Source organism: Anolis carolinensis, chromosome 6 (assembly GCF_035594765.1).
Source record: "Anolis carolinensis isolate JA03-04 chromosome 6, rAnoCar3.1.pri, whole genome shotgun sequence".
Lineage (NCBI taxonomy): Eukaryota > Metazoa > Chordata > Lepidosauria > Squamata > Dactyloidae > Anolis > Anolis carolinensis.
Window position 1 is genome coordinate 59,005,503 of NC_085846.1, and position 12,038 is coordinate 59,017,540.

General features: G+C 37.4%; 1 protein-coding gene across 1 annotated transcript in view; it reads right to left on the reverse strand.

Moving 5' to 3' along the window:
- Window positions 1–11,975, reverse strand: part of avl9 (AVL9 cell migration associated) — a 39,722-nt gene extending 27,747 nt beyond the window's left edge. Inside the window, exons 1-4 of the mRNA XM_003222261.4 lie at window positions 11,741–11,975; window positions 5,219–5,339; window positions 3,220–3,305; window positions 493–564 (exon numbers count right to left, since the gene is read on the reverse strand). Coding sequence (XP_003222309.1) covers window positions 493–564; window positions 3,220–3,305; window positions 5,219–5,339; window positions 11,741–11,845 — 384 coding nt within the window. The 5' untranslated portion in view covers window positions 11,846–11,975. The remainder of the gene's footprint in view (window positions 1–492; window positions 565–3,219; window positions 3,306–5,218; window positions 5,340–11,740) is intronic.
- Window positions 11,976–12,038: the final 63 nt, after the last annotated feature.

A 12,038-nucleotide genomic window follows, 5' to 3' on the forward strand; every position in this document is an offset into this window, starting at 1 on the left:
AACTCTCTGCCCCGGACTGTGGTGGAGTCTCCTTCTTTGGAGGCTTTTAAGCAGAGGCTGGATAGCCATCTGTTGGGGGTGCTTTGAATGAGATTTTCCTGCTTCTTGCAAGGGGTTGGACTGGATGGCCCGTGAGGTCTCTTCAAACTCTACGATTCTATGATTCTATGCCAAGACACACTCTACTCTCACTTCTATACCAGTGCAATGATAGACCTCACACATTTTAACAATTTTCAAAAATGCCAAGTGCCTTCAAAGTCAGAAGTGTTGTGTGTCTATTTCATTGACTACATAGGTTTTAAAAAAAAATTGTGTTAGGGGATGTATTATTAGAATGCCGTATCTTCATAGTCTACAAATAGCATTTTTTCCATTTCACAGAGATATGATTATGAAAGGATGCCTTTGTCTGAGCTCATGCAGCTTTTCAAAGAAACATAAAAACATCTAAAAAACCAAAGTTTTTCTAAAAATGTTACTATCTCTTACCAGCTGACACAGAACGCAAACACTTTTCTGTACTGTTTCTCGGGTAATATCTGCTTGCCGTACTTTCAATGCCTTTTAAAAAAAGAATGTGGGGAGGGGAGATACAAAGAATAACCTTTTATCACACTTGTATTCGTTTTCACTGGAAAACAAAGTACTCAGTTTGGATGTTTTTCCACAAAAAGACCACTTAGTTATAAACAAGAAACATTCCAAGGAAATAGAAATAGAATAGGTCGCCTGCAGGCTGATGTTCTGATCAAATACATGATGCATTATGAAGGGGGAGGGGGGACAGACTGAAGGAAGGAAGGATGGGAGGGAAGGGAAGGAAGGGTCAATCAGGAAAGAGCAGTGTGAAAAAATGTTTCACTTCCAGAAAACACTTGATTGCAGTAACAAGAGAGGAATGCAACCAATTGGATCCAATTCTAACCCTTTTCTGCTAGTACTGTATCTTTTAAATTTTTGTTTTGATATTCACCATTTTTAAGAATACATTAATATTCCCAATACCTTATTACAAAGTACTTGATACTTCAGAATATCTTCCTATGTCAAAGTACTTATAATGTAACCTTAATTTTAGCTCTGAAAAATAAGAGTTTTATCTTGCTCCAAAATATTTTCAGATAACAAAACCAGAAACAATTACATTCCCATAAATTATCTCTGCTTTGGAAATCTCAGTAACTACAGTAGAGTCTCGCTTATCCAACCTTCACTTATCCAACATTCTGTATTATCCAACACAGTCTGCCTTTTAATAGTCCATATTTTAGTAGTCAATGTTTTCAATACATTGCAATGTTTTGGTGCTAAATTTGTAAATACAGTAATTACTACATAACGTTACTATGTATTGAACTGCTTTGTCTGTTGATTTGTTGTAAAAACATGATGTTTTGGTGCTTAATTTGTAAAATCATAACATAATTTGACGTTTAATAGGCTTTTCCTTAATCTCTCCTTATTATCCAACATTTTCGCTTATCCAACAGTCTGCCGGCCCGTTTATGTTGGATAAGCAAGACTCTACTGTATATCAATTTAAACAGATTTATTAAATTTGCAGAAGTGTACATATGAATAAACACATTTGTTCTCAAGGATAAAACAGACTTTCTTGGTTTAAGAGATTGTCAAAGAAAACATCATTCATATGGAGCCAAATCACTCCAGTGTGACTGATTCTAACATGCTGCTTGATACATGCAGGTCTTCTGAGTGCTTGTATTTAATAAAGATTGTCATGCAGTTACTTCATATTGGAAACAACTTTTAAATGGATAAAAATTTCGAAAATATCATTTGAATTGGTAATTACTATTTCACTTAAAAATACTTAAGCTTTAACCCAACTGTATAATATACATTATTAAATTATGATTCACTATTACAAAGATGCAAACCTTAGATTCATATGCTCCCAGTTCCTTCTCTACCATGAGAATGAGGGGTTTGGGAGATTTTGTTTCCATTTCTTTTTATTAATAACAGTTTGTTGGGCCATCTAAACACCTAGTCAAGCTGTTGTTTATCGTAACAAGTCAATTTCAAGGCACAAATTTGACATTGGACATAAACAATAGAAAACTTCAAACTGATCCTTATGAGTGTTAGAGGAGTAAGGGAACACACAACTCTAAAATGTTAAACTGTTAATTGAGCAATGAAGACAACATCACTGCCACCTTTCCTCAGAACTCACTGGGTTCTTAAGATGAACCATTTTGTAAATCCATATTATAATTCAAATGGGAAGCAAACAAAATTCTATCAAACATCTAAATCACATTTTGTGAATATTACAAAAATGAGCAGTATGTTTCATATCAATGCTATTTGATAACTAGATATCAAGTACAACCTCTGTATCTGTGGTGGATTTGTTCCTAGATCACATAAATTGTATATTTAGTGCTATTCATAATGATCCCAAAACCCCTCCTAAACCATTCAGATGGGTTCTCGTGTAATCTTAGTCATGTTTCTACATGAAGGCATTCAGAAGTCAAATAAAAAATGGCCAAATGTCAAGTCAAACATTTCACATGAAATGGCTAAAGAAGTATATTTCCTTCAGTTTTAGTTTCCAATGCCATGCAAGATTTCTGAAAAACCTTTGAAAACACATTTAAATGTGTGGCTTTTTTTCAAAGGCAAAATGCCGTTAGGAAAAATAAAATATACAGTTAAGTAGCGTCATCTCCACACTAGCAGAAATGGATTTGAAAAATTAGTGCAACGGAGGAACATAGCAGAGCACTTCATTGTACAACAAATATATTACGAGTATATTTCTCTTATCTACTATTTGGGTAAGTTAAACAGAGTACAATTAAGTGAGCAGATTTTTTTTTTTGCTCAGTCTTTTGTTCAATCTAAAATAGGCATTGAGACTTTCAAATATCACTCACTCTGTAATAAAAATCCTCAGGAAAAATTATGCACTACACCAAAGGGGAATCTAATTCCCAACTTTTCAACAAACCAAGATTCAAATATTCTCAACTTTATTTATCTTTATATCATTAGTATAATATTTATTGATATCTACTTTTTGTCTCTTTAAAGAGATTCAAAGCAGCAATTATATTGATTATTGTTACGCACTTATTTAGTTAATACATCTTAATATATTATTGTCCTCCTGCAATTTTCCATTCAAAAAGACCATTCACAACCACAGCTCGTTTCCTTTGTTTTTAGGTTTCACACAAGTACCTTAGCTTCAATTTGCCTATAACATGAGACACCATATACTGTGCTCCGATCTCCACTTCTTGGTGGCAAATGGAAAAACACAGTGTCTGAAAGAGAAGAAAGGTTGTGGTAAGACTCAATAACAAAGTATCATCTCAAGGTTTCAGTATTACCCTAATGGACAATTAGCCAATAATTGTAACATACTCTGGAAAAACTGACACACTGTAGAACCTGGACATGAGGGTATATGCAAGCAGTCCCTGGGTTACCGATGAGATAGGTTCTATAGTATTGTTCTTAAGTTGAATTTGTATGTAAGGAAGAACCTTTTTAAGTGCAACTGCAGACAATTTTTTTAAGTTTTGGATTTCATAGGGAAGGGTTAATACACCAGTAATGTATGTTTTGCTGTTTGTGCCCCTATTCAGAAGATTTCACCTCACTTTCGGCCTCTGGAACAGTTGGATTTTGAAAATTTTAGGTTGTCATGGAAACAAGAATTGGTGATAAAGCTTCAGTTGAGACATCTTTTCCCCATGATAACTCTTTCAGGAGCGAATTTCCCTTCCTAAAGGCAGATTTCCTCTCATTTCCTCTTGTCTCACCTTTGTTTGTTATTATGTCCTCTGTTACTAAGTCCTATGTAAGTAGGACATTTGTAACTTGGGAACTGCCTATACTTGGATGTCCACAGTAATAGAAAAAATAATATTTTACCCATCCACTAATGGAATTTTCTGTGGTGATGATGAGAAAACACTTCAAACAATGGGATGAAGAAATGTATTATTCCTCTTAAGAGTTTCCTCCCCTACAACCATTATTCTCTATTCAAGTTCCCTATAAGTGATCTGAGCAAGAACTGGCAATTCAATCAATATGTGAAATTCAGCACCACAAATGCCTCTTCTCAGGTGTCAGGACACAGTGGTACAGTTACAAAAGAAGCTAGAAATGGAGGAGTCCCTCCCTTCACCTGTTAACCTCTGATGCATCAGTCATTTAACAGCAGAGCTCTCATGCCCAATATACATTTTAGCGTATGGTCAATATGATTAACAGAGAACCTCAAGCAAATTGCCTCTTCTACTGTCTCCCACAAGAACAGCTCTGTTATACCTTAACAACACCCAGAGTCATCCCAACACTATCTGAGGTGATGAACAAAATGGCACTTCTTCCCCAGTTCATACAGAAGCAAATTGGACAAGGAATGGAATCTTCTTTCAAAAGCTAGTTCATGTGGCCCAAGATATACCGTGAGGCATATGCTGTTTTGTTTTACGGCCACACAGAACAACAAAGAGCTCACGAACTGCAAGGATGTCATCTGCATCTGCCATTTGTGGCAGTTCCCTCACTTTCTAACAGCCTGACAAGCTCTGACAACAGTTGTGAACAAAAAAAAAACAAAAAAAAAAACAGCAATACCCAGGAGAATGTTTTTAACAGAATACGCCTGGTAGTTTTATTGCTATGAGAGCTTTACAACAAGAACTCTTTCTGCTCAAAAAAAGCTACACACTAATTGTTAGTGATTAATGGCTTGTTGCTGCAGCAACAGAATGGTCAGCAGCTGTGCTCCTATTTTTGCATTTGTCTGTGACATTTAATAAAATTTAGGTAACAGGTAAACATCAACTACTCTTCCCATTTTGTAGCAAATTTACCTGTATTAGATACTTTGCCTAATTTAATATGCCAATCAGCGCACCCATTATATAAAAAGCTTCCAATGACATCAAAAGGAGGTTTTTTTTGTTGAAGATGAAAACAAGACAAGACAAAAGATGGGATTTGTATTGTGATTGTAGGGAGGAAAAATTGACTTTATACACACTTCAATGCTGATGAACAGCCCCATAACTAAGAGTGTTTTTTGAACCCTGACTTTATTGGTAACCAGGTAACTAAACATTTATTTTGCCCCTGTTCTCAGTAAGGCCTAGATATTCACCAATATTATGTATTTGTTAGGCATGCTTAGCATATAGGGCCATCAGAGGTGGTTTCTCACCTTCTTGATAGTTGTGAGCACCATCTGGCAATGCAAGGAAAGGCAGGTACTTCCATTCTTCTGGCAAACTGTGACTATCATGGCTTTCTCCTGGGATGAGTGGAGGATAGGAGAACTCAACCTGCAAACAGAAATGTTGAATTATTACATAACTCATCCACCAAACCAAGCAGCCAGTCTTTCAATTTCTTACGTGTTAAAGTGAACCAACAATCCAACTATATATTTGTTCTTTGAAACAGTTTACAGAACCCCAGACAGTAGGTCATAGAGAGCAAAGGATTAGGGTGAAAAACAATAGGTGGGCTGTTCATCCAAAGAAAGGCTGGGCAGGATGGGGACCCCCCCCTCCCCCAATATTCTTATAGGAACAGAATGCATTTCTAGGGTCTACACATTGTTACAATTGTTGAAAACAAATAAAGCAATTTGCATATGATCTTGTATGTTCAGGCTGCACCTGACCACATGCATAAAAAGCAGATATACTAAATACTGAATATAAAGTTAGGTTTGTTCACACCATTATATTTCAAATTTCTATATATTGTTGGACAGTGAAGAAAGCCCATACCGTATTTTGGAGACTAGGCAAGCAGGCATTCAAAAGAGAAGAATCATGGTTATGTGCTCAGAAAGTGGAATAGCTTTCTAGGAGAAGGATACCTGGGCCACCACTATTACCTGTTTCAAAAAACAGCTGCATTTAAATAGACTTTGGGGGATTTTGATTTTGTTGTCTACTCTGCAACAGTTTAAGACTGACGTTTGTTTTAAACTGCTGTTAGTTTTGCTAACATGTTTATTTTTACATTGATTTTTTTTAAAAAATGGTTTGTATTATATTGATTTTACACAAGCTAGTTAGTGTACATTTTAAAACAAGACAATGCATGAATTCAATGATAACAACACTTACTCAAAAATGTGTTTGCAAAATACATTTATAGCTGAAGCGATAATGAAGAGATGTTGTGATGTCACACATTGTACTAATGAGCTCTGTAGGATAACTTGGATTTAACTCCATTCTTACAGGAAGCAATTGAGTATCTACTGTAATGCTAGATTGCAGTTCCAGCTGGCAATATCACAAATAACAAGTAGTACCCAAAGATCAAATAACTACAGAGCCAATTGCAGAAGTGGCCTTGTAGCAATACTTGTTCAGATTGAGCATCTGAAAAACAATTATAGTTTTGTGTTCTCAAGGAATGCTGTCTTAAACAGTTGATAAAAGTAATAATATATGACTGACCTGTAAAAAAGGAGATGGGACAGAATAACTAAGCAATGTGTGTGTTAAGAATAATAATCTTTGCTGTCAAAACTAGGTCTGCCGTTCCTATCACATGGGGAGGGAGCAAAACAAACTAGCTGCAGAAAATAAATATATTGTATTTACTTTGTATACGTTTATCAGATATATAAGGATTTATTCATATGGATTTTACTGTTTGTTTTTAATATCATTAATATTTAATTCCATGTTAATGTTTGTATATTTTTAACTTTGAAATTGTATCACATTGGTTTTATTGTAAGCTGCTCTGAATCTCTGTTATAGAGAGAACATAGTACATAGTACATGAACATAGTACAAATAACAATAATAATAATAATAATAATAATAATAATAATAATAATAATAATAATAATAATAATGGTTCATTAAGTGCTCTGCTATGGCTGATTTCTCTGGTTGAGTTGTGTTTCTTCATCAGTTTGCCAATGCGGTCAGTGATTTCCTTGACGTATGGTAAGAACACTTTTCCTCTGGGTGGATCTTTGTCTTTACTCTCATGGCTTGTTCGTGGCCTTACAGCTCTTCTGATGGCTGTGGTGGAGTATCCATTGGCCTGGAGAGCCCAGCTTAGTTCACCTTGGAGGAGGCAAGGTTCACAGATTCTTTGTGCACAGTCTTTTGGGGCTTTGATTGTGCTTCTTTTTTTTACTTGGGTGATGGTTGGAGTTTTTATGAAGGTATTTATCCGTGTGTGTAGATTTTCTGTAAACTGTGTGGCCCAATTGTTGATTGGGTTTGCGGATGACTAGAGCATCTAGAAATGACAGCTTTCCTTCGTTTTCCTTTTCCATGGTGAATGGTGGCTATTCCATCTTCTTGTTCATAGAATTCAACTTTCTGATTGTTGCTGAATAGCCTTCTTAAAATACTACTACAAGGGAAAATTAAGGTTCATTGACTCCCTTATCATTTTTTAAAAACTATTAAAACAAAAGAAAGGAAACTGGTCTTCCAAGAAACGTCTACAACATACAGTGATCATAAATATTTGATAACATATACAAGTCAACAGAGTGCTCAACAGAAAAACAAGGTTAATACCACTCTAAACAAATTTAACAACAATGCACAAGAGGAATTACAGCAATCAAATGAATCAATGTATAGAAAGAATAGGGAACCAGTAAGGTGTTGGGTTTGGACGCTGTACTGTGACTCTAGAGATCTGGGTCTGACTTCCCACTAGACCATGGAAACCTACTGGGTGGTCTTGGGTAAGTCACATTCTCTCAGCCTCAGTGGAAGGCAAAGACACACTCCCTCTGAACAAAACTTGCCAATAAATCTCAATGAATGAAAATTGCCTTAGGGCCCCATAAGTCAGAATAACTTGAAGTTACATAACAACAATATAAATGACAAACTAGCTGTGATCAAGCAAGGAGGTTTTCAACTTACCTAGACACAAATTGCACTGAATTCATTGGTTAATGTCTTGTTGATTTTATGGACATGTCCTAATCAAGACTGCTGGAAGAGATCCAACAGCTAAATGAGCTGTTGGGACTGAAAACACATCTGAAGACCTATCTCTTCCAGCAAGCCCATCCAGCCAGTTTTAATCATGAATTTTAAACTCATGTCTTGTGTTAATTATATTTTAACCTTTGTTTTGTGCATTTATATATATAAATACATTTTAATATGTGTATTTTATATAATGGTTATGTGTTTTTAGATATGTTATAATCTGTCTCGAGCCATGAGGAGAGTCAGGTAAGAAATTAAAATAATAATAATAATAATAATAATAATAATTATTATTATTATTATTATTATTATTATTATTTCCTTTTTTAAAAATCCTTTATTTGTACACCCATGGTCATCATTTTACCATGATAACTGAAAGATGCATTCATCTGATAACACTCATTTGTTTGCTTTGCTTAAATTATAATCTAAAAAACTGTAATTTTTGCTAAGTGCAGAGTCCTAAAATTTAAGAGCTGGGAGTATACTGCATAACTATTCCACATCCATATGCAAAACATTAATGACAGCTGACAAATTGAGTAACTGCATATCCAGGAAGCAAGTCCTGTTGATGACAGGTGGAATAATCAGAGCTCACCTACAAAATAGCAACCAATGAAAAACAAAGTTTAAATAGAGAGACGACTTAGACTAAAAACATGAAAAATGTGCAGTCTTAAAACAGATATCCACCTATACTATGATCTACACATGTCTACACAGAAGCAACTTTCATTAAATCCAGTAAGGCTTACTCCCATCACAGGTAAGCATGTGTAGGAGTACAGACTCTGACGTATCTTTCTGATATAAATAGACATACCCTTGTCCTACAGCATATAGCAAATATAGCTGAAGTTAAGGAATGCATTTTTGATTTGCTGGTAAAATAGCATTTTGTTTTTCCTCCTTTAATCCTCCCTAACTTTGCAATATATTTCCACTAGGAAGTTAGAAAATGTTATCTGATTCAAAACAAGAAGCCAATCAAAACCACTGGCTGGAATCATATTTCAAATGATGTTCAGTTTTACTGCTATCTTAACCTATAGAGTACCTCACACAGACAATTGCCTTGCATGTGAATTCCCAGAAACCTTTAGCTTTGAGACACTGGGCACTAGATTAAAAGGCGCATTAGTTTGATCCAGCTCATCTTATACAAAATCACTGACAGGGAATGTTCAAAAACACAATAAAGATTTTAGAAATTCATTTGAAATGTCAATCTTTTAAAGTTATTATTGCTACTTTTTCTCCCTTATGTAATTCCTTCCTCACTAGAACTTTTCTTGCCAGGATATACTGTAGAGAAACAGCAGGAACAAATGCAAGAATACAATTATACAAATTCAAGCTCAGATTGTACAGGCTCAGACTTACCCAATACCAGCTGCTGCGAATACACTTTTATTATTCATGCTTCTTACAGTAGAGCCCTGTGCATAATCATAAATCCTATTGTGCTAGGTAGACCTTTCTTCCTCCTAGGTGTATTTTATGGCCAATACTCACAATCTCCAAAATGTGCTAGAATTCAATCTCCACAGTCAAAAGCAATCACCAGAAGGCTGGGCATGATCTCCTACTTTGCCTTTCCACAGAGCGTCTCAGGCCCCTTCCATACAGCTGTATAAAATCCACATTGAACTGGATTATATGGCAATGTGGACTCAGATAACCCAGTTCAAAGCAGATATTGTAGATATCTGGAATGTCCTGGATTATCTGCTTGATATTCTGGGTTATATGACCGTGTGGAAGGGCCCAATGTCTCCATTTATGACCAAGGGCTGGAGTTCCTTGGTTTTATTGATGTTAAGATTCAAATTATTGTCTCTGCACCACGAGAACAGCCAAGTAAACAAACTTGGTTTTCTGCTGGTTGGTGGGACTGAGAAAGGGCCTTCTTGGTGGTGGCCCTGCAGCTCTGGAATTCCCTTCCCAAAGTGGTGTGATCGCCCCCCTCTCTACTGGGCTTTCGCTCACAAGTTAAAACCTTTCTGTGGCATCAGACCTTTCCCGATAATCTATAATAGGCAATGACCAGGCAGCTATTGGTAAGGCACATCACTGAAGGCTATATCACACCATCACCATCTCCCTTCCAACTATTTTAGCTGAATTTTAGAGACTTTTAATGAGATTTTATGGATTTAAATTTTAATTTAATGTTTATAATTATGTGGATTGTACAATGTATTGTCTTGTTTGCTTAAGTTGTTTCACAATTTATTGAGTTATTTTTATTTGTTTATGTATTGTTGTCGGCACTGAATGTCTGCCATTGTTTAGTTTGTTGTAAGCTGCCCTTAGTCCCTTTGGGGAGATAGTGCGGGCTATAAATAAAATTTCATTGATTCATTCAGACTTGGAAATTGCCTAAGGCCCAGGAAATTTTTAATAATACATGCTTCTTGTATATGGTTTATGTAATGTAGTGTTTCTCAACCTGGGGTCCCCAGATGTTTTTGGCCTTCAACTCCCAGAAATCCTAACAGCTGGTAAACTGACTGGGATTTCTGGGAGTTGTGGGTCAAAACACCTGGGGACCCACAGGTTGAAAACCAATGATGTAATGTGTTATTTGTTTATCTGTTATTTGTGTCACTGTCTCAGCCACCCATTTTGGAGGATTTTGGGCCTCCTGTCAAGGGATGCCCTATCTATACTTTGCAGCAGTAGAAGTCAAAAGCTTCACTGGCTACAAATAAGTTTCCAGTCCCAATTCAAGGTGCTGGTTATCACCTATAAAGCCCTAAACGGGTCCGGCTTATCTTTGTGATTACATTTTCTACTATGAACCTGAAGATCTCTGAGATCTGCAGCGGAGGCCCTCCCCTTGCTCCCGCCACCGTCCCAAACACGACTGGAGGGGACGAGAGCGGGGGGGGGGGGGCTTCTCGGTGGTAGCACCCCCCCAAGCTCTGGAACTCCCTCCCAAGGGAAATTAGGCTAGCCCCCACTCTGGCCACATTCCAGAAAGAGCTGAAACCTTTTATCAATATTTGTATGTATGTATTTTTATCCTTTACAATTTTATCTTGTAAATCGCCTAGAGCATCGTGGATGGAGGGCGATTAATAAGTAATTAAATGATGATGATGATGATGATGATGAAACCTGGCTATTTTGATGTGCATTTGATTGATTCAGCACAATTGACAGTGTCCTTTACCTCCACCCATACCCTGTCATTGTACTTTATTCTGGTCCAGCTTTAGTGGTTGCAAGACATTGCACACACAGTATGTAAATTCTACTGCCTTACTTCCAGTCTTGAGTGTGTTCATTGTGCCTGGCTATTGGTTGGTTGTGAGTATGTTTTTATTGTATTTTATAAGCCTTTTGGTTGTATATGTTTTATGTTTTAAATGCATTTTGCTGTTGTATTTTATGGTGTATTCTGGGCTTGGTCCCCATCTTGTGAGCCGCCCCAAGTCCCTTTGGGGAGATGGGGCGGGATACAAGAATAAAGTTATTAAATAATACTCCTGAGATACTTGTCTAGAATGAAAGAACGAGTCCTCCTGAGATACCTGTTTTAATAATACTCCTGAGATACCTGTCTTAAGCAATACTCCCAAACCTTGCCCTAAGGAGGGTGGAAAAGGCACGAAGGAGGAGGGAATAGAGAAGCAGAGGAATCCAATGGCAACCCAGCAGCGCCTTTGGGAGAAGGAGCTGGATGCGCAGAGTTGGGGAAGGGGAACTTGTGAGGGAAAGGGGAGAGAGCTCACCTGGCAGCCCTTTTTGTGGTGAAAGCCGACCACGGCGATATGCAGCACCGGCCCCTTGGAAGCTCGGGCCGGGAGGTCGCCCTGCGCTCGGCCCCTCCGCTCCATGAAGGGAAGGAAGGAGAGCCGCCGACGCCTCCACTCTTGACAGGCTCTTCCTGCACTCGGCGGCAAGAGTAGCGCCCCTCAGGACGAGCGGCGCGAGGCGGCCACTGAGCATGCGCCAAGGCGGAGGGCGCACGCGCAGTAGCGCCTACCGAAGCCCTCGCGACGAAGGCCCAGGAAACCGGAAGAGAGAGGG